At 35.8% G+C, this 24,605-nt stretch overlaps 1 protein-coding gene across 1 annotated transcript in view; it reads left to right on the top strand.

Annotated features, from left to right (window-relative positions):
* NDST4 (N-deacetylase/N-sulfotransferase (heparan glucosaminyl) 4) overlaps positions 1-24,605 on the top strand; it is a 600,446-nt gene that overhangs the window by 512,754 nt on the left and 63,087 nt on the right. Inside the window, exon 8 of the mRNA XM_006872252.1 lies at positions 23,835-23,931. Within this exon, the coding sequence (XP_006872314.1) occupies positions 23,835-23,931 (97 nt within the window). The remainder of the gene's footprint in view (positions 1-23,834; positions 23,932-24,605) is intronic.

Below are 24,605 nucleotides of genomic sequence, written 5' to 3'. Positions count from 1 at the left end.
TTATTTTATTATTTTTTGAAACTAAAATAATATCAATAGAATAACATAACTGTACAGAAAAATGCTTTTCTTTTTTTGAGACGACCCTTTGATCTTTATATTTATTACCAAAAACTTCATACACACAAGCATACATGTGTGCAAGATCACATATACTAACACAAACACATAATTTGACTGTAAAGAAAACCCCAGGTTTGAAATATAAATTTGCAACTAACTTGCTGTGTGACCTTCAGCAAGACCTAAATAAAGCACATTCAATCTAAGCTTATTCAGCTATAAATAAGTGATAAAAATACCTGTCTTGCTGGGTTGCTGTGAAGATTAGAAATAATCTATGTCAAGCAAGTGCCTTGAATAAAGAAAGTGATCAGTGAATGTTATATAATATATTTGCTTTCATTCAAATATTCAGACTATAGAAGAAAATCAGTGTAGGAAAAGTCTAAATAAATACTTCCCAAATACAAAACAAGAAATGTAAGCTCATTGTTAATAAATTTATGATTAACAGACAAAACAGAAAACACACCAGAAAAAGGATCTACACTAGAAATATGGTATCTGGAAATCCCTAAAATACATTCATGTAGAAGGGGTGACATGTATAGACAGACAGCCCACCCAGATTGTGGTACCGAAGTGTATGATACAGATAAAAAGAACTGAAGAACAGTAATGCAATGTTAGTATAGTAATGATGACATTTGAAACATCAAGTATTATAACATCTTAGCATCCACATAATCTCTCTCTCTCTATTTTTTCAGAGTTTAAGAGCTCCAAATATTATACCTATTTCACTCTTATCCTGTCAATTCTGGTTTACAGTGATCCTCTAGAACAGAGTAGAACTTCCCCAAATGGTTTCCAAAGTTATACATCTTTATGGAAAGAGATTGCCATATATTTCCAGTGAGTTTGAACTGTTGACCGTTTGGTTAGCAGTCAGGTACTTTAATCACTGTTTCACCACGGCATACATCAATTACTATAATTTCCAGAAATATATGGAGCTCTGGTGGTGGTTGAAGGATACTCACTGGGCTGCTAACATTGGGTTAGCAGTTCAAACCTACCAGCTTCTCTGTGGGAGAAATATGAGGCTTTCTGCCCCTTTAGAGATTTTCAGCTCAAATGGAGTGAGTTTCTCTTTTATTAAGTATAGCTGGAACTAACCAGTATATCTGTCTACCACATAGATACATATAAGCCTATATGTTCTATGTGTTAGAGTCACAGAAAACTCTTTTGAAGTCAGCTTACTTCTGTGAATGTTTAATTGTACCATTGCAAGCAGAAATTGTAATGGCAAAGATATACGTAATGCATTAACAAAGATAAATAGCTTAGTGGAATATATAGAACTGGGAACTATCTCACAAATAAGATGCACTTTCATCAACTGCAATGAATAACAGTCAGTTTGTTATTATTCATTGATTAAACAAAGAAATTATCATCAGAACAAATACTGAACACCTATTCTGAGATTTACTGACCTTCTAGACTCAGACAGATTAGGAAGCAGGAAACATGAACTACTTTAGAATATTTAATCAATGAAAACCTTATGAATAGAAGTGGAACACTGTCAGAACCAGAATATTGAATATTTAAACATGATGTGTAGCACAATAATATTGCCAGATATAGTACCAGAAGATGAGCCCCTCAGGTTGGAAGGCCCTCAAAACACGACTAGGGAAGAACTGCCTCCTCAAAGTAGAATTGACTGTGGAATAAAGCTTTCAGGGCCTTCATTTGCTTATGGGGCACAATTCACAATGGGAAGAAACAGCTGTAAACATTCATTAATAATGAGAACATGAAATGTACAAAGTATGAATCTAGGAAAATTGGAAGTTGTCAAAGATGAAATGGAACATATAAATATCGATATCCTAGGCATTAGTGACCTGCAGTGGGCTTATACTGGGCATTTTGAATCTAACAATTATATAATTTACTATGTCAGGAATGACAAATTGAAGAGGAATGGCATCATATTCATCATCAAAAAAACATTTCAAGATCTCTCTTGAAACAACACAGTCTGTAATAGGATTTTTTTTTTTTCCTACAAGGAAGACCAGTTGGTACAATTTTTATTCAAATTTATGCACGAAGCACTAAAGTCAGTGATGAGGAAATTAAAGAATTCTACCAACATATTCAGTCAGAAATTGATGAAACATGCAATCAAGATGCATTGATAATACTGGCAATTGAGATGCAAAGGTTGGCAACAAAGAGGAAAATGTGGCCTTGGTGATAAAAATGATGCTGGAGTGCATAAAACAGAATTTTGCAAGACCAATGATTTCTTCATTGCAAATACTTATTTTAATCAACATACAAGATGACTATACAGTGGATTTCACTAGATGGAATATACAGAAATAAGATTGACTGTATATGTGGGAAGAGGCAGTAGAAAAGTTCCATATCATTAGCCAAAACAAGACCATGGAAGACTGTTGTGGACTAGACCATCAGTTGCTCATATGCAAGTTCAGGCTGAAGCTAAAGAAAATTACAACAAGTCTATAAGAGCCAAAATATGACCTTGAACATATCCCACATGAATTTAAAAATTATCTCTAGAACATGCATGATGCATTAGACACTAATGACTGAAAACCAGAAGAGTTGTGAGATGACAAAGAAGAAAGACAGGAAGAAAGCCAAAGTTCATTTTGAAAACAAGAAAGAAAGAAAAGACCGAAACGGATGTCAGAAAAGACTCTGAGACTTGCTTTCCAATGTAGTCATGCTAATTCAAATGGAAAAAAAAAGAGAAGGTAAAAGACTTTAATAGAAAATTTCAAAGAGCAGCTCAAAAAGATAAAGTCAAATATTGTGACAAAATGTGCGAAGACCAAGAGTTAAAAAAACAAAATGGAAGAACATGCTCAGCATTTCTCAAGCTGAGTGAGAAGCATCATTGGTTGTGAAAATCAATGAAGGCTACTTGAACAAATGACACTTGAATTGAGTCCCGACTGATGAGAACTGCTAAAAATATTGATTATAACCCAGGAAGTAAAATTTACCAAGAAATAAACTGAATGAAGATTGTAAAGGGGTCTTTGAGTCATCTGGTGGTGTTGTTAAGTGCCATCGAGTCGGTAGGATTGCCTAAATCCTGTAGTCTCCCTAAGAAATGCTAGCTATTTCCCATAACTCACACATGCCAGAAACCTAGTCATCTAAGTGTGTGCAAAATTTTTCTGTGGCAGCCATCTTAGGTGCCATTGCCTTCTGACAATAGACCAGGACATAAGAAGGGACTTCAAAACTTCATGGGAAAAAAACCCTTGTCTTTTAATTCTATTCATCCAAAGACCTTTTAAAGCCCCTTTGTACACCTGCATCAAACCAATCTATCTGTAAGACTAGAATTTTTCTTTTACTCCAATTACCTGGTTTATATTATTATTGTTGTTGAGTTCTGTTCAGTTAGTTCTGACTCATAGAGACCCTACATATGACAGAACAATATACTGCCTAGTCCTGCACCATCCTCAGAACTATTGCTATGGTGCATTGTTGCAGCCATGGTATCAATCCATCTTGTTGAGTGTCTTCCTCTTTTTTTCTTGATCCTCCACCTTACCAAGACTGATATCCTTCCCTTGGGACTGGTCTCTACTTATAACATATTCAAAGCACATGAGATGAAATCTTGATGTGGCCACCAGAAATGAAAAGACTAAGGTAGAATTAAATAATAAGCATTGCTGCTTATACAGAGCATGACTCAATCATTTAAAATATATTAACTCATGTAATTCTCTCAGCAACCATCAGAGATAGGTACTATAAATAATTATTTTGCAGATTAGGAAACTGTGGCACCAAAAATTGAGGGAAATTGTTTAAGACTCAGAGTTCGTGTTTTTAACTGTGCTACATCACCTCTCTAAAATAATTAGGAAAGGTCTATTGCTGATATCAACTAGAGCTAAAAGGGTCGGGATTTTAAAAATGTGAAATGGAGATGAGTAAGAGTATTGCACAGAAAATCAAATTCAAATATTTAAATTCTTTAAACATGAGCAGTGTGTGATGATGAATACAGTATAGTTGAAGCTGTGAGTTTGTGTTGGCAATTGCTAACAGCAATGTTATTCAAAGAATAATCTGTAGACTGGCTCAGAATGAATGATGCTGATTCACCATAAGATTAAAAGCTGCTTGTGTCAAGAGTCTAAACCAGCTATATCACTAAGAACACTGCTTGCTTGAGCTTAAATTATATTTTTCTTATAGAAGTGTATCGATTCCCATCCTGGCACTGACTCCTTATCTTTTTATGGGTACAATACTTTTAAACACATACGGTTAGAGTATAGGCTTTTTTTTTGTAATAAAGAAAATGCTCTAAAGTACTACAGATGAATAAGAAATAATAAATAAGGTATGTCTTTCTTCCTGACAAGACTATCCAAATATAGACAAAGAGTCTAGACAGGTTATTGCCCTTGTTATGTATTACTGAGTCAGTTCCTACTCATAGTAACCGTTTGCACAAGAGAACGAATCACTGCCCTGTCTGATGTCATCCTCACACTGTTAGCTCACTGTTGCTTTGCTGCCACCGTGTCAGTTCATCTCATTGGGGGGTCTTCCTCTTTTTCACTGACCCCCTACTTTTCCAAGTATGATGTCCTTCTCCAAAGACCAGTCCCTCCTGGAAGCATGTCCAAAGTATTATAGATGCAGTATTTCCATCCGCGTTTCTAAGGCGCATTCTATATGTACTTCTTCCAAGACATTTGTTTCTGCTTCTGACAGTCCATGGTATTTTCCATATTCTTCACCAGCATCATAATTCAATTGTATTGATTATTCTATATTCTGCCTTACTCATTGCCTAATGTACACATGCACATGAAGTGATTGAAAATGATATAACTTAGGTCAGGCACACCTTAGTCCTTAAATTTACATTTGTTGTTGTTAGGTGCCATCGAATCGATACTGACTCATAGCGAACTTAGGCACAGCAGAACAAAACACTGCCCAATCCTGGGCCAACCTCACTACTGTTGCCATGCTTGAGTCTATCGATGCTGCCACTTTGGCCAATCCATCTTGTTGGGGGTCTTTCTCTTTTTCTCTGACCCTCCACCTTACCAAACATGATATCCTTTTCCACCAATTGGTCCCTAGTATGAGAGACAATAAAATGTCCAAAGTATGAGAGACAAAGTTTGGCCATCTTGGCCTCTAAGGAGCACCCTGGCTGCACTTATTCCAAAATGGATCTATCTATTGGTTCTTTTGGCAGACCGTGGAACATTCAATATTCTTCTCCAGCACCATAACTCAAAAGCATCAATTCTTCTACGGTCTTCCGTATTCACTGTCCAGTTTCACATGCATATGAGGCTATTGAAAATACCATGGCTTGGTTCAGGTGCACCTTAGTTCTCAAGCTGACATCTTTGCTCTTCAACACTTGAAAATGATCTTGTGCACCAGATTTGCCTAATGCAATACATTCTTTGATTGCTTCAGTGAGTGTTGATAGTTGATCCAAGACAAACGAAGTCCTTGACAACTTCAATATTTTCTCCATCAATAAGAATATTGTTTATTGGTCCAGGAGTGAGGATTTTTGTTTTCTTGACATTGAGATATAATCCATACTGAAGGCTGTGCTCTTTGAGCTTCATCAGTAAATGTTTTAAGACCTCTTCACTTTCAGCAAGCAAAGTTGTATCATCTGCATATCGCAGGTTGTTAATGAGTCTTCCTCTAATGTTGATGCCACGTTTTTCTTCACATAACCCAGCTTCTCAGATTATTTGCTCAGCATACAGGTTAAATAAGTATGGTGAAAGAATACAACCCTGTCTCACACCTTTCTTAATTTTAAAACATTCAATGTTCCCATGTTTGAATCACTGCCTCTTGGTCCAGGTACAGATTCCTCATGAGCACAATTAAGTGTTCCAGAATACTCATACTTCGCAATTTTGTCCATAGCTTGTCATGATCCACACAATCAAAAGCCTTTGCGTAGTCAATAAAGCACAGGTAGACATCTTTCTGATATTCTCTGCTTTCAACCAAATTCACATATATACTTTAAAGAGGTCTTTTGAAGCAGATTTTTCCAATGTATTCTGTCACTTGGTTTTTTTGACTGATATTTACATGAGTATTGTTTATAGATCCAAGAAAAATGAAGTCTTTGACAACTTCAATATTTTCTCCATATATCATAAAGTTGTTTTCTTAACACGGAGGTGCAATTCATACTGAAGGCTGTACTCATTGATTTTCTTTAGCAAGTATTTTAAATCCTCTTCACTTCTTGCATGCAAGGTTGTGTCATTTGCATATGGTATACTAGAGTGTTCCTCCAATCCCATTGCAACATTATTCTTTATATAGTCCAGTTTCTAAACTTATTTACTCATCATACACACTGAATAACTATGATGAAAGAATTCAATCCTGATGCACACTTCCCCTGATTTTAAACCATTCAGTATACCCTTTTTCTGTACAAGGTTTGTGTACAGGTACATAATACTCATTCTTTGCAATAGTATCCCATACTTTGTTATGATCCACATAGTTGAATGCCTAGTTGAATTTCTTCTTAGACAAATTTGCATGTTCTCTTGGCAGGCTACAGTAAATTTAATAGTCTTCACCAACACCATAATTAGAATCAATTCTTCTTCTTTTTTTCTTGTTTAGTATCCAACTTCACACATACTTCTTTTTTATATTATGCTTTGTTTTTGCTGTTAGACATGGTAGAGTTGGTTCATGACCCATAGAGACTCTTTGAACAATAGAACAAACATTGCCCTATCCTAACAAATACAAATTGGTGTTATGCTTCAGCTGCTGCCAATGTGCAAGTCCATCTGGTTGCAGGTCTTCCATTTTATCACTAACCCTCCACTTTACCAAGCATGATGTCCTTCTCCACAGACTGGTGCCTTCTTGATAACATGTCTGAAGTATAAGAGACAAAATCTCACCATCTAGACTCCTAGTAAGCTTTCTGGCTACACCTCTTCCAACAAAGATCTATTTATCCTTCTGGAAGTGCATGATACCCTTAATATTCTTCTTCAACACCACAACTAAAATGCATCAATTTCATTGTCTTATTTATTCATTATACAACATTCACATGCATATAAGGTTATTGAAAATACCATGACTTGTGTCAGGTGCACCTGACATCTTTGTTCTTGAAAATTTTAAAGAGGTCATGTAAAGCGAATTTGTCTAATGTGATGCAATGTTGATTTCTTGACTGCTTCCGTGAGTGCTGGTGGAACCAAGCAAAATGAAGTCCTTGACAATTTCAATCTTTTCTCTATTTATCATGATGTTATTTATTGCTCTAGTGTTCAGGATTTTTGTTTACTTTTCATTGAGGTGTAAACCTACCAAAGGATGTGGTCTTTGATCTTCCTTAGTAAGTATGAGTCCTGGTATGGCACTGTGTGAAAAAGCACAGGACTGCAAGGTCAGTTTGAAACACAAGGTCAGCAGTTCAAATTCACCAGCTGCTTCTTGGAAACTGTACATAGGGTTGCTATGGGTTGGAATTGACTTGTGACACTTAACAAGAATGACAAGGAACTATCTTTAATGTTTTGCCACATTCAGCAAGCAGGGATGTAGCATCTACATCTTGTAAGTTGTTAATGAGTCTTATTTCTATCTCGATGCCACATTTTTCTATATGTAATCCAGTTTCTCAGATTATTTGCTCAACATATATATTGAATAAATTGGTGAAAGGATGCAACCCTGGTACACATTTCCTAATTTTAAACCATTCAGTATGTTATCGTTCTATTCGAAAGATTGCCTCTTGGTCTATGTACGGGTTCCTCATGAGCATAATTAAATGTTTTGTAAAACCTATTCTTTGCAATGTTATCCATAGCATGTCATGAGACACACAATCTAATGCCTTTGCATAATCAATAAAGCTCATTTAAACATCTTTCTGGTATTCTCTGATATCAGCCAAGATCCATCTGAAATCAGCAATGATATCCCTAGTTCAACTTTCTACTATGAATCTGGCTTGAACATCTGCAGATTCTTCATTGATATACTGTTGCAGCCATTTTTTAATTATAGTTATCGAAATTTTACTTCATGTTATATTAATGTTATTGACTTATAATTTCCACATTCCACTGGTTCATCTCCTTTTGGAATGGGAACGCATATGGCTCTCTTCCAGTAAGTTAGCCAGGTAGCTGTGTTTCAAATTTCTAGGCATAGATAAGTAAGTACTTCCTGTGCTGCATCAGTTTAAAGGTTTCAATTTGTATTCAATCAACTCTTATAGCATTGCTCTTTGCCAATACCTTAAGTGCACCTTGGACTTCTTCCCTCAGGAGCATTGGCTCTTGACCACTTGCTAGCTCTTAAAATGGTTGAAAATTGACCATTTCTTTATGGTACAGTGATCCTGTGTGTTCCTTCCATCTTCTTTTGATGCTTTCAGCATCACTCAATATTTTGTCTATAAAATCCTTCAATATTTCAAGTCAAGGTTTGAATGTTTTCTTCCATTTTCTCAGATTGAGAAATACTGAGCATGTTCTTACCTTTTGGTATTTTTTATCTCCAGGTCTTTGCAAATTTCATTGCATTACTCTGCTTTTTCTTCTCAAGGTGCCCTTTGAAATTTTCTGTTCGGTTATATTCTGTCCTCACTTTTTTCCATTTACTTTAGCATCTCTACTCTGGAGATAAAGTTTCAGAATCTCTTCTGACATCAATTTTGTGTGATTTCTTGGTGTCATACCACAACTCTTATGGTGTCTAGTGTCTAGTGCATCAAATCTGTTCTTGAGACGGGCTCTACATTAATGTGGGATATGTTTTAGGTTTGGCTCTCATGGACTTGTTTTAATTTTCTTCAGTTTCAGTCTGAACTTGTATATCAGCAATTGATGGTCTGTTGTACCATCTGCTGTGGACCATGTCTTGATTGTTGATATTGAGCCTTTTCCACTGTCACAGATGTAGTAAATTGGACTTCTGTGGATTACATCTGGTGAGGTCTGTGTGTATAGTTCTTGTTTATGTTGTTTAAAAAAGGTATTTGCAATAAAGAAGTCACTGTTGTTGCTGGTGTTAGGTGCCATCAAGTCTGTACTGACTCATAGTAAACCTATGCACAGCAGAATGAAACACTTCCTGGTCACGTGCCAACATCACAACCACTGCTAAGTTTAAGTACATTGCTACTGTCACTGTGCCAATATATCTCATTGAGAGTATTCCTCTTTTTCTCTGACTTTCCATTTTACTAAACATGATATCCTTCTCCAGGGACTGGTCCCTCCTGATAATATTTCTGAAGTATGAGAGAAAACGTCTAGTCATCCTGGCTTCTAAGGGATATTCTGGCTGTACTTCTTCAAACACAGATTGGTTTGTTCTTTTTTGTCAGACATGGTATTTTCAATATTCTCTTCCAACATCATAACTCAAATGCATCAATTCTTCTACAGTCTTCCTTATTCACTGTCCAAATTTCACAGGTATAAGAGGTTGCTGGAAATATTGAGTCAGGGGCTTCTTAGTTCTCAAACTGACATCTTTGCTAATGTCAGTTTTTTAAAGAGGTCTTGTGCAACAAATTTGTTCCAATGCAATACATTGTTTGATTTCTTGACTGCTACTTCCATGAATGTTGATGATTAATCTGAGCAAAAGGAAATTTTTGACAACTTTAACCTTTTCTTCATTTAACTTGCCATTTATTGGTCCAGTGGTGAAGAGTGTTTTTGTTGTTTTTTCTTTACACTGAGGTGCAACCTATATTGAAGGATGTGGTCTTTGATCTTCATCAGAAAGTATTTTAAGTCTTCTTTGCTTTAAGCAATCAAGGGTATATCATCTAGCTATCACTGGTTGTTAATGAGTCTTCCAGAAATCCTAATGCCACATTATTCTTCATATAATCCATCTTCTTGGATTATGTGCTCAGAATATAGATTGAATAAGTATGGTAAAAGAATACACTCTGATGTACACCTGTTCTAATTTTAAACCACTCTGTATTCCATTGTTCTATTCTAACTACTTCTTGATCTATTAACAGGTCCCTCATTAGCACAATTAAGTGTTCTGGAATACTCATTTTCAGCAATATTGTCCATAACTTACCATGATCCACACAATCAAAAGATTTTGCATGGTCAATAAAGCCCAGGTATGCATTTTTCTGGTTTTTCTGCTTTCAATCATGATCCATCTGACACCAGCACTGATATCCCTCCTTCCACAGTCTCATCTGAATGCAGCTTGAAACTGTCGCAGTTCTCTGTCAACATATGGTTGCAGCTGTTTTTGAATTATTTTTTGCAAACTTTTACTTGTATGCAATATTAGTAATATTGTCTGATGATTTCTGCATTTCATTGCATCACCTCCCTTTAAAATGGGCACAATATGGATATCTTCCAGTCAGTTGGTCAGGTATCTGTCTTGCAAATTTCTTGGCATAGATGAGTGTGTTCCTCCATTGCTTATCAGTATGCTGAAAATTTTCAGTTTGTATCTCATGAATTTCCAATGTATTGTTCTTTTCCAATGACTGCAATGCACCTTGGACTTCTTCCTTTAGTGTTATTGGCTCTTGATCATATGACATTTCTTAAAATGGTTGAATACCAACCTTTTTTTTTTTTTTTTTTTGGTAGAGCGACTATGTGTATCCCTTGCATCTTCTTTTGATGCCTTCTTCATCATTCGATATTTTGCCCATCTTGTTGTTGCTAGATGCCATAGAATCAGTACTGTTACATAGCAACGCTATGCACAACAGAATGGAACACTGCCGGGTCCTGGGAAAACCTTACAATCATTGCTCTGCCTGAGCCCATTGCTGCCACAACTGTACCAATCTATCTTACTGGGGGTCTCCCTCTTTTATTCTGACCCTCCACTTTACTAAACATGATATCCTTCTCCAGGGACTTGTCCCTTCTGATAATATGTCTGAAATATGAAAGACAAAGTTTGGCTATCCTGGCTTCCAAGGAGTACTCTGGCTGTACTTCTTCCAACACAGATTTGTTTTTTCTTTTGGCAACCTTGGTACTTTTAATATTCTCCACCAATACCATAACGTCAATATTGCCCACAGAATCCTTCAATATTGGATGTTGAGGCTGGAATGCTTTTTCTTAAATGCCTTTAACTTGAAGAATACTGAGAGTGTTCTTCCCTTTTGGTTTTCTAACTCTGGGTTTTTACAAATTTCATTTTAATATTTGACTGTCTTTTTGGGTTGATCTTTGAAATTTATTCCATTAGTTTTAGCATCTCCACACTGTAGAGCAAGTTTCAGAGTCTCTCTGACATCCATTTTAGTCTTTTCCTTGTTTCTTGTCTTCCTAATGACCTTTTGCTCTCTTCATGTATAATGTTCTTGATATCGTCTCACAATTCTTCTGCCTTTCAGACTTTAGTAACTAATGCATAAAATCTGTTCTTGAGATGATCTATAAATTCAGGTGGGATATATCCAAGGTCACCTTTTGGCTCTTGTGGATTCGTTTTAATTTTCTTCAGCTTCAGTTTGAATTTGCATATAAACAATTGATGGTCTGTTCCGCAATCTGCCCATGGTCTTGTTTTAGCTGATGACATGGAGTGTTTCCACTGTCTCTTTTCACAGTTGTAGTCAATTTGATTTCTTTCTATTACATCTGGTGTAGTCCATGTGTATAGTCTTCTGTTTTGGTGTTTAAAAAAGATATTTACCATGAAGAAGTCATTGGTCTTGAAAAATTCTATCATGTGATCTCTAGCATCATATCTAACACCAACACCATATTTCCCAAATACAGATTCTTCCTCTTTGTTTCCAAATTTGCAGTGTAATTGCCAGTAATTTTGAATACAGCTTGATCACATGTTTGATCAATTTCAGACTGAAATGTTGGTAGAATTCTTCAATTTCATCATCACTGGCTTTAGTAGTTAGTACATAAATTCGAATAACAATTGTATTATGTGGTTTTCCTTGTAGGATGATGGATATTATCCTATCACAGGATAGTAGTTCAAGACAGATCTTAAAATGTTATTTTTGATGATGAATGCTATAACATTCCTCTTAAATTATTCACTCTTAACATAGTAAACCATGTGATTTTCCAATTCAGAATGATCAATACCTGTCTATTGCAGCTCACTAATTCCTAGGATATCAATATTTAGGCATTCCATTTCATTTTTGACAATTTCTAATTATCTTCGGTTTACACTTCGTACATTCTACATTTTGATTATTAATGGATGTCTACAGCTGTTTCTGTTTTTGAGTTGTGCCCCATCAATAAATAAAGGTCCGGAAAACTTTATTCCATTCATATCATCACGGTCAACTCTGCTTTGAAGAGGCAGCTCTTTCCCAGTCATATTTTGGATACTTTCCAACCTGAGAAATTAATTTTTTGACATTATGTCTGACCATATTTCAGTGTTCACCATGTTTCAGTGTTCAATATTCTGGTGCTATCTGACAGTGTTCCACTGCTATTCATAAAATTTTCAGTGACTAAATGTTTGGAAGTAGTCCATTTCTCCTTATTCTAGAAGCTCAGCTGAAACCTGTACAACATGGATGATCCTTCCAGTATTTAAATAACAACACTATAGCTTCCAGAATCACAGCAGCATGCAAGCCACCACAAAATGACAAACTGACAGACAAGTGGTGGAAAGAAGTCATTGGTCTTGAAAAATGCCATCATGTCATCTCCAGCATCATTTCTATCACAAAGACCATGTTTTCCAACTACTGATCTCTCCTCCTTGTTTCAATCCTTTGCATTCCAATCACCAGCAATAATTAATATATATTGATTGCATGTTTCATCAATTTAAGACTGATGAAGTGGTAGAATTCTTCAGTTTCATGATCACTGGCTCTAGTGATTGGTGCATAAATTTTAATATTAGTGATTTTCCTTATTGTTGTTGTTGCTGTTAAGTGTCATCAAGTAAGTTCTGACCCATAGAAACCCTGTATAGGGTTTCCAAAGAGTAGCTGGTGAGCTTGAACCACCGACCTTGTGGTTCAAATTGACTTTGCAGTCCAGAACATTAACCCATAGCACCACAACAGAACTCTGTCTTCCTTATAGGTGTATGAATATTTTTCTATCACTGACATTTTACTTCACAATAGATCTTGAAATGTTCTTTTTGATATTGATATTGTTGTTCCTGGCATCATAAACTATATGATTGTCAATTCAAAATGGCCAGTACCAATCCACTTCAGCTCACTAATGCCTAGGATATCAATTTCTATGCCTTCTATTTCATTTTTGACACCTTACAATTTTCTAGATCGATTATTTGTACATTCCATGCTTAGATTATTAAGGGATGTTTACAGCTGTTTCTCTTACTTTGAGTTGTACCCAATCAGCATATGGAGGTCCTAAGACTTTACTCCATATGCATCAACACAGTCAACTCTACTTAGAGGACACATTTTGAGTGCATTCCAACCAGAGAGTCATTTTCTGGCACTATATCTGACAATATTCTAGTGCTAGTCATAATGTTTTCATTTTCTGGTACTATACCTGGCAATGTACCAATGCTATTCATAAGATTTTCAGTAATTAAACTTTCAGAAGTAGTTTGCTTCTCCTTCTTTATCTTTCTTAGTTTGAAGCTCAGCTGAAACTTGTCTTCAAAAGGTGATACTACTAGTATTTAATATACTAGCAGTGTATAACATTCTCATAACAACACACAAGCCACCACAATACGGCAAACTGACATATGAGATGTGGGTATTATGTGCTAGAATTTCCTCATGAAATTAGGGATGGAAAATGCATTTGGATCAAATCGATACACCCATGTCATAATGTGGATGGTCACTGGCATAATATGATTCTATACAATCATAATCTAAGCTAGAGATTCAGTTGCAAATGATTTATTGAGAAAACTGTCTCTGGAAAAACTTTTCAAGGAGAAAGTGAAGCAGGATAGAGAAGAAAGAGCTGAGCAAGGGTAGAATCTCATGTAAAATCTAACTTTGACTTTATCTAAAAGGGCAGAGTTAAACATACAGAAAATTGTCCATCCTTGAAGTAAGTCTTTGATGGATTCCCTGTATCTATCAACCACTGAATGCCAACCTCCTGAGTATAAGGAGGGAATAGATAATTTGCCAGTCAACTGGAAAGCAATCTTAGACTCCTTTACAAGAGATTCTTAATTTCAACACTAATCAGGATGAATCACTGCCTTTTTCAGGAGAAACATGCCCAATGTAATCACTAAATGTTAGATTAGTGCTGTTACTGGGTCTTGGAGCTCTTCTCTGTTACTAGTCCTGATTAGAGGATACTTGGAAGAATGAGCCCATGAATGCTTACATCTTTGCTACCATATCAAATCTATACAGTGTTGTTGTTATTGTTATGTGCCATCCAGTGTGTTCCAACACATAGCGACCTTGTAAAGAGTTTCCAAGGAGCAGCTGGTGAATTTGAACTGCCGACCTTGCATTTCAAACAGAGCTTACAATTCAGTGCATTATCTTGCAGCATCACATTCTGTAAGGGAAAAGAATGATATTAAGACACATTGTCATGACAGCACTATATTTATCAAAATTGTCAAAATACTCATAATTATGACCCTTATTTGAAAACTGTTTCTCAAAGAAAGATATTAAATTAATGATAACTGCAATAACATTATATTTCTAAGATTTAGACATTTCAATATGGAAAAAATTAAAATAGAAAATAATGTCTTAAAAGCACTTATTCTGAACCTATCTCAACAAAGAAATATTTCCCTAGTTAAAAATATAGTAGCCTATAGAAAAGAATAGTTTAAAATGTCAACATTTACAAAATTGTCAACTATGAAATGTAACCGAAAGGATGATAGGCAATTTTATGAAAACTTGAAGCACAATAAGATCATACTGAAAACAATCTTCAGAAATATTTTAGTCATATGATATTAGAGAAATATATGGCTAAAGAACTGATCAAAGATCCACAAATGTTTATTTACTATAAGTTTCTTTAATATTTATATAATCACTATTAAAATATTGAATTACTTGAATATCTAAAAAAGACATCATTTTCTTTTTTTAATTTTTATTGTAATATTTTTTCTATGTCTTTTAAAAAGCTTTTATTGTGAATTGAGTAATAGTTGACATGGGAGAACAAAGGTTCCATGGAGCCAATTTCACTGGGCAAGGTCTAGAACCCCTTTTAGGTATTCTAATCCATTATAAACTGAAGAGAGGCTTATAAGTAATCATGTTTCCTTTCTAACCCACACAAGTGTCTATTTTACAATAGGAGGCAAGGGAAATTGATATTCATAAAACACTGAAGCATTTTAACATTATTTCCCCTCTTTTACATATTCAGACTATGCTTCCATCCCTGTTGTTTCAAGGTTGAGCATATATCGCTATTTACCTCTGTCCCATTTAGCCCATTCAAACCTACCTAAGTGTTCCCCTATCTACTTCGTTCTTCCATACCATACCCCTTCTTGCTTATTGCCCTCCCCTTCCTTGTATGTTGCCTTCCCCAACATCTGAGCTATGATGTGACTATCCCTTAACCTGTATTCTACTGTCCCCTCCTTCTCAACCCTGATAACCAACAATTTTTTTTTCCTTCTTTTATTTAGTATGGTTATATTTTCTTAAGCTTTTACAATAATGATTATGTAATATTTGTCCTTTTGTGACAGACTAATTTCACTTAGCATAATTAATGTCCTGAAGATTCATTCATGTATGCGGTGGTTTGCAGCACCATTGTTATTATTGAAGGTAGCATAGCATTCCATTGTGTGAATGTACCAAAATTTGTATATCCATTGCTAATTTGATGGGCACTTAAGCTGTCTCCATCTTTTTGCTATTGTGAATAGTGTTGCGATAAGCATTGCTGTGGATAGATCTACTCTTGTTCTGGTTCATATTTCTTGTGTATATAAACCAAGATGAATAATTTCTGGATCATAAGGTATTTCTAATTCCAACTTTCTGAGGAAGCACCATACTGTTTTACTGAGTGGTTGAACTATATTCTCATCAGCAATGTAAGAGAGTCCCAGTATCTCCACATCCTCGCCAGCATTTATTGTCCTCTGCTTTTTTTAACATCACTGTTATTGCTGGTGTGAGATGATATCACATAGTTGGTTTTTTGTTTTTGTTTTTGTTTTTTTTAATTTGCACCTCCCTAATGGCTCTGGTAGCATAGTGGTTACGAATCGGGCTGCGAACCGGAAAGTCAGCAGTTCGAAACTACCAGCTGTTCCGTGAGAGAAAGATGAGGCTTTCTGCTTCTGTAAAGATTTACTGTCTTTGTTTCTCTCTTTAGATTTATTCCTAAATATTTCATCCTTTGCATGGCTATTGTAAATGCTATTGATTTCCTAATTTCCTTTTCAGCACTGTCATTATTAGTATAGAAGGAATCTGACTGATTTTTGTATGTAGATTCTGTATCCTACCACTTTGCTGAATCTTCCAATGAGTTCTAGTTGTTTGTTTGGGTTTTATTGCTGAATCTTTGGGTTTTCTATATATAGTATCATATCATCTGCTAATAGAAAGAGTTTTATTTCTGCTTTGCCCATTTGGATGTCTTTAATTTCTGTATCTTGCTTTATAACTCTGGCAAAGACTTCCAACACAATATTGAATGGGAGTGATGATAAAGGGCATCCTTGTCTGGTTCCTGTTCACAGAGGGAAAACTTTCAGTTTCTCTCCATTGAGAGTGATGTTGGCTGTCGGTTTTTTATATTGCTCTTAATTATGTTGAGGAATTTCCCTTCAATTCCTACTTTGTTGAGTTTTTTTTTAATCAGGAATGGATGTTGGATTTTGCCAAATGCCTTCTCTGCATCAATCAATATGATCATGTGGTTCTTTTCCTTATTTTTAATATATTTTTTTAATATGGTGGATTATATTGATTGTTTTTCTAATACCGAACTATCATTGCATCCCTGATATGAGTCGTACTTGGTCCTGGTGTATTATTATTTTTTTGATGCATTGTTGAATTCTGTTGGCTAGGATTTTATTGAGAATCTTTGCATATATGTTCATGAGGGGTATTGGTCTATAATTTTTATTCTTAATGATGTCCTTCCCTAGTTTTATAATGAGGGTTATGTTTGCTTCATAACATATGTTAGGAAGTTTTCCATACTTTTTTATATTCTGAAATAATCTGAGTAGAATTGGTGACAGCTCTTCTCTTAATGTTTGATAAAACTTACCAGTGAAGCCATCTGGACCTGGACTTGTTTATTGTTTGGGAGTTCTTTGATAACCCTATCAGATTTATTCTTTTGTTATAGGTCTTTTCAAGTTTTCTATTTCACTCTGTGTAAGTTTAAATAGATCATGTTTTTCTAAAAATATATCCACCTCTTCTAGATTTTTAAATTTGTTGGAGTATAACTCTTCATAGTATTCTGTTATTATCCTTTTTTTTTTTTCCCATTGGCTCTATTTTAACATCACCCATGTGGTTTCTTATGCATGTTATTTGTGTCTTCTCCCTCTTTTTTTTGGTTAAGTTTGCCAATGGTTTGTCAATTTTATTAATCTTTTTGAAGAACTATCTTCCTGTTCTATTGATTTTTTTATATAGTTTTTCTGTTTTCTATCTCATTTATTTCTGCTCTAATCTTTATTGTTTCTTTTCTTCTGGTTACTGTAGGTTTCCTTTGCTGGTTTGTTTCTAATTGTGGGAGATGTTGTGTTAATGTGTTAATTTGGGTTCTTTATCCTTTTTAGATGTGTGCATCTATTGCAATAAATTGTACTCTTAACACTGTTTTTGCTGAGTTCCAAAGACCGTTGTTTCTAGGAATTTTGTGAATTTATGTTTTATTTGTTCTACTACCCAGTAGCTTTTAAGCAGGGTGTTATTCAATTTCCATGTATTTGACTTTATTTCCTTGGTCTTCATTGTGTTGATTAATAATTGTTTAGAATTGCAGTCAGAGAAGATACTTTGTAGTATTTTGATGTTCATAAATTCATGGAAGACTGTTTTGTGGCCTAACACATGGTCTATTCTGGAGAATGTTCCATGTGCACTGGAAAATAATGTGTATTGTACTATTGTTGGGTTGAATGCTCTGTATACATCTTTGAGGTCCAGTAGGTTGATTGCATTGTTTAGTTCCTGTTGGGGACTGTCCTCGATATAGTTGTGTTGTTGATGAGTGTTTGGTTCACGAGGAGGGGAGATCCAGCGGCGATAAGGATAGCGAAAGAATACATAGAGAGACAGAAGGAGGGGGACAATGAGGCACCTCGAAACCAGGGTGGATGCATCACTGGTGGGCAGACTTGGGACTACAGGCATCGTGGCCTCTGCAGGCAGCAACTCACTGCCCTGCAATCTTTACTGCATGCCATCCAACTTGTAATGCACACCTGGGCTGGCCTGCGTCTCGGTTTTATTTAGGGGAAGCGCTTCATACCAAGCTGGGAGGGACTAAGACAAGGTACAGCTAATATCAGTAATTTTCCAGACATTCAGGTAACTTTACATCATATGTCGCTGGTTCGAATCCCAAGCCCGCAACTAGGTTTCTCAGGCTCAATTAACATATCTATAGCCCCTGAGCTCAGTTGAGAGAAGGTGAAAGGGAAGGACAAAAGGCTTGGGCGGAGCCCGCTGTTTTGGCTTCCTAAGCCAGGTTTGCAGGAAGACACGAGACGCCCAGGTGAATGGGCTGCACCTGGAAAAGGATTAGGGAGGATGTTTTTTTTTGTCTATAGAACAAAGAACCGGGAAGTAGCTAAGCTATTTTCAGTTAATCCTTTGGAGAAAGGCTTGACCTTGCAACCTTTACAGACTCGGCTTTAGGAAAATATTACATTTTTCTGTGGATATTAAGGGCTCATGTTTGGAGTTAAATAAAAAGCATAACTGAACACTAAGATGAAAAACAATTTGTTATGACTGCCAGTAGCCAGAATTTTTCCCTCAGAGCCTGCGGCCTGTATAGTCGACACGGTCTGCAACAAGTTCCTCTGTGTCTTTGTCAAGTTTCTTTCTGGTTGTTCTAACCTATTTCGAAAGTCTTGTATTAAAATCTCCCACTATTATTGCAGATTTATCTACTTCTTTTTTCATTTCTATTAGGTTTTCTTTATATATTTGGGAGCTCTTTCATTAGGAGTGTAGATATTTACTAGAGTTATGTCATCTTTTTTAGTTGACCCTTTAATCATGTCCTTCTTTAAGTCTTATGCTGGTTTTTGCCTTAAAGTTAATTTTAACAGAGATTACTATCACCACTCCTGCTCGTTTTTTATTGCAATTAGCTTTGTATACATTTTTTCCATTTTTTAACTTTTAATCATTTTTTTTGTCTTTGTGTGTAAGGTGTGTCTCTTACAGACAGCATATTGAAGGATCTTAGTTTCTTATCCATTCTGCCACTCTCTGTCTCTTAACTGGTGTTATTAATCCATCAATATTCAGTGTAATTATTGGAAAGTATGAATTAATTGCTGTTGTTATGTTTGTTTTTTAGTGTTCTTTCTGGTTTCTTTGTTCTGTGTGCCTTCCTAGACTGAGTACATAGTTCTTTTATTTTCATGTTCTTCCTGGATTTTCATTTTCTTAATACAGTGTGAGTATTAATTTTCTTTGAGGTTACCCTACATTCTATTAACTTTTTCTTCATTTAAAACAGGCTATTTTATTCAGTAATTTACCTAACCTCTTCATCACCTCAGTCTTTGTTGCTTTTTTCACCTTTCTTTTGCACTGTAGTTGTTTCAATGAGACACAGACCTCCCAGATCCTCTAAATTCATTCTTTCAGTTTTTTTTTTTTTGTTTTTTTTTTCTGTTCTGGGCTCTTCCATCTGTCAAATGAGTTCTGAGTGGTATTGCCAAGTATGTCAATCCCTGGCTGTTTTCTGTTCTTATTGGTTCTCAGTCCAAAGAACTCCTTTTAGGATGTTTTGCAATGCTATGCTGGCTTTGACAAAGTCATTTAACTTCTGTTTATCCTGGAATTGTTTGAATGCACCATCCTATTTGCTGTGTAGATGATTCTTGGTTGGCAGTTATTTTTGTTTTGTTTTTGTTTTGTTTTTCTTTCTTTCTTTCTTTCTCTCTATCTCTCTCTCTTTCTTTCTTTCTGTTTTATATATGTCTCCCCATTGCCTTCTTGCCTGACTGGTTTCTGCTGAGTGATCAGAGCTAAATATGATTTGCTTGCCTTTGTAATTGGCACTTCTCTTTTCCCTAGATGATTTTAGGATTCTCTCCTTGTCTCGAAAGAGCTCTGGTAGCATAGTGGTTACGAATTAGGCTGCTAACTTTACAGTCAGCAGTTTTCCATAGGAAAAAGGTGAGGCTTTCTGTTCCTGTAAAGATTTATAATCTTGGAAACCCTGTACAGGGTTGCTATGAGTCACAACTAACTCCACAGAGCATAACAACAACAACAACAACAACAACAACAACCTTGTCTTTGATTTTGTAGAGCTTGATTATGATATGTCTTGGTGATTTTCTTTTGGGGTCTATCCTTCCTGGGGTTCTTTGAGCTTCTTGAATACTTATCTTCTCATCTTTTAGAATGTTAGAGATATTTTCCTCCAGCAGCTCTTCAACTATCTCCTCTGTGGACTTCTGGGATTCTTTCTGTTCTGGGATTCCAATGACCACCAGGTTATTCCTCTTCATGTTGTCTCACATGAATCTTAGACTTTCCCTAGTTTTTTGTTTTTTTTTGTTTTTTTTTTTTAAATTCTTTTTTCTGCTTGCTTTTCTACCTTAACAATATTGATAGATTTGTCTTCAAGTTAACTGGTTCTGGTGTCCATTTCTTCAATTTGACTCCTTTGCCCTTTCATTGTATTGTCCATTTCTGATATTTTATTATTAATCTTTTGGATCTCTTTTTGCAGGTCTGGAATTGTTTCCTTGCTATTTATGTCTTATTTTATTGTTCCTGTAGCACTGTCCTGGTTTATTCCTTATTTTTCTGTGGACCATTTGGATGCACCTGCATATCATTGTCCTGAATTCCTTATCAGGCAGTTCCAAAGCCTGCCCTCCTTTCAATGGGAATTCTAAGTCTACCTTCAACTCACTCGTTTCAGCTACTCTATCTTGTTTCTGGACATGAGCTGAGATTTTCTGTTGCTTTTAGGCCATTATCAATAATTAGATACATTTTCAATAGTTAGATATATATGTTGGTTTATTATTAAGCTTTTTTATGGCCTCCTGGTAGATGTGATGAGGAGAGGGAATTCCCTTTTCACTTCTCTTATTACTTAACTCAGAGTCATTTTATCAATTGTTGACTATTTAAGCTACTCTAGTATATAGCAGTTGCTATGGAGTCCTGGTGTGACTCTGTGGGTTAATGTGCCAGACTGAAAAGCCATTTGAATTGCAAGGTCAGAAGTTCAAGCTCACCAGCTGCTTCTTGGAAACCCTATACAGGGTCACTATGGGTCAGAACCGACTCGATGGCACTTAACAACCAACCATTGATGCTTGCCCAGATGGTAGGATTTTATGGGATGAGATTGTAGCTTGCTACCTGACTACAATTGTTGCCTATTCTTTAGTAATGCAGGCAGAGATAAAACTCCCCAAGGTAAAATGGGGGAGGGCATAAAAAGATTGGGCACTAAAATCTATAATTGGCACACATACACACAAAAATATAGCAAAATATGAATAGGACTTTAATGCCCCTTTTTCTGCTTCTTGCCTTCCAGGCCACCTGAGAAATTTCAAGATGTTATGGTTACTCCTTATGATGTCACTCAAGAATTAGTTTTTATCATTTTTCCATTTTTGTCTTTCTCATCTATCTTCAAGCCTATACAGGTGTTTCTTCTAGTGAGAACCAGCCCAGTGCTGGCCAGAGCTGTTTTTGAAGGTTCTCCCATTTTAAGCTGCTCCTGTTGACTCGTCCTCCATCTTGATTCTGGGCCCAGTGTCATTTGCTGAGCAGATACATGCATATGTGTAGGAAAACACTAAGTGGGGAGGGGTGCCCAGTTGCTTAGACACCCCTATAGTCACCAGAGTGGTGGTTCACAGTGAGAGAAGGATAAGTGAAAGGGAAAAAAATGTTTGCACCTTTATCGCTGATGATCAATCTGACCTCTGTGATGGGAGTGCTCTCTTGATCTTGTATATGCTTTGTCCCACTCAAAATGGCTGCGCTGAGACTTGCTGGCAGTCACAAATCAGAAAATACCACTTTTCTTGCTTCTGCTACAAATCCCACTAGCAGTAAGGCTTTGATACTTCTAACTATACCTTTAAACGTAGTTCAGAGATCCAGGACCATCCCCTGAAAGTGCTTCATCTAGTATTCTGTGTTATTACTGGAGGAGGTCTGTATGGCACCTCTCCAAATCTGCCATCAAGCCCCACTCTTTCATTTTCTTTTTAAGGGCTTTTTCATTTTTCAAGTGTTCTGCCTTGAGTGATAAATTATATAGTCACCCAAATGGAATGCTATAGACAATGAAACAGGATGACAAAATTAAGATGGCAATAAAATTGAGCTAATAAGGATCTCTGGTAGTGTAGCGGTTACGAATCGGGCTGTGAACCGCAAGGTCAACAGTTCGAAACTACCAGCTGTTCCGCAGGAGAAAGATGAGGCATTCTGCTCCCATAAAGATTTACAGCCTCTGAAACCCTGTACAGGGTCGCTATGAGTCAGAACTGACTCCACGGCACATTACAACAACAACAATGAATATATATATATTATACATTGCCTATATTGGATTTAAAGGAGCTCTGGTAGCATAGTGGTTACGAATAGGGCTGCGAACCACAAGGTCAGCAGTTCGAAACTACCAGCTGCTCCGCGGGAGAAAGATGAGGCTTTTTGTTCCTTTAAAGATTTACAGACTTGGAAACCCTGTTCAGGGTCGCTATGGGTCAGAACCGACTCAACAGCACTTAACAACAACAACAACAAAAATATTGGGTTTAAGGAGCTCTGGTAGCATAGTGGTTATAAATCGGGCTGCTAACCTCAAGGTCAACAGTTCAAACTTACTAGCCGTTCTGTAGGAGAAAGATGACGCTCTTTGCTCCCATAAAGAGTTACAGCCTCACTATGAGTTGGAACCAACTCCACGGTACTTAACAACAACAACAACAATGTTTGGTTTGAAAATTCCTCACTGCATCTCTGTGGCTATGACACATAAAAATTTTAAAATAGAAGTCTAACTCTCAAGAAAGAGAAAGTGACTAGAAATAATGATTTAGATGCTATTAGTTTATGGTTGTAATTGAGTTATGGTGAATGGAGCGCATTCAAAGATGAGTCAATGGAGAACAGCACATTGTGTGAAAAGAAAAAACTAGTCAAACACAGATTTCAGAGAAGGTATTCCATTCTCAAGGGGAAAAAATGAAAACAACAATGATTACACCTTATTATAGACATCTGAGGCCAAGTGAATCTAATCCAAGTCATCTAGTATAAAGACATAAAACATAAAATGCAGAGTCTCAGTAATTAGAACCCACCAAATAATAGCAGATGAGAGGAGGACCAACTTGATACTGAGCTCCAGTCTTGAAGAAAAAAAAAAAGCATCCAAAATTTCATAAGGAAAATATTTGAAAATCACGGGACCTAACTGCTAACTCTAAGATACGAAGCAAGAAATTGATTTTGCTTTTGAACAAGTTTTAAGGACAGAGGCAGACATTCACCACATAACAAAGTTAGTTATTCTATCTTCTTGTAGAATCCATGTGATGACAAACGGCACAAAGACATCTGGTCCAGAGAAAAAACTTGTGACCATTTACCAAAATTCCTTGTGATTGGGCCACAAAAAACAGGTAAGATATCCTAATTGTTATGTCTGAATTTATTTTTAATTAAAAATTATGTTGTTATATGAAATCACTGAATTAAGTTTTCTGTTGTGAAATATTGAAACATCTAGGTAAGTTCATTGATTATTCAAACTGCTTTTGGTTTATCCCCATAGATCTTTATACCATGACCCTCAAATGGATCCTAATGCCACCTACTAATTAAAACCCAGTATTATATTATTTAATTATGGATTTTAAAGGTGTTCAACATATGTATCTTTTTTTTTCAGATACATCTGTTTTTGTGAAATTTTTCAGTTTATGTGTGACAATGGTGATACTTGATATCTCTTTTCCTCACTTTTTTTGCTGTCTTTGCCTAATTAATTCTGAATTAAGTTTTTAAAAAGTATTTTAGCTGAACAAAAGACAATTTTGCAGCCTTGAATTAGTTGATTTTTCAAAAGCACTGCTACCACTACTTTCAAATATTTTGCATAAGAGAGTTTTAATAATCACTATGTATAAGAATATTTTGAACTTATTTTCTGATGCATCTGAAGTTTTTGGGCGTTTTATCCCTTAATATTTTATGTGCTGAAGAAGAGTTATATAAGAATATAATAGAACAGAGCAAAAGTATTTCACCAATGAGATGATACTTTCAATTAGAATATTTCATATTGTCTTAAACA

This window comes from Chrysochloris asiatica, unplaced genomic scaffold (assembly GCF_000296735.1).
Source record: "Chrysochloris asiatica unplaced genomic scaffold, ChrAsi1.0 scaffold00188, whole genome shotgun sequence".
Classification (NCBI taxonomy): Eukaryota; Metazoa; Chordata; class Mammalia; order Afrosoricida; family Chrysochloridae; genus Chrysochloris; species Chrysochloris asiatica.
This window is presented reverse-complemented; position numbering and strand designations above follow the sequence as displayed.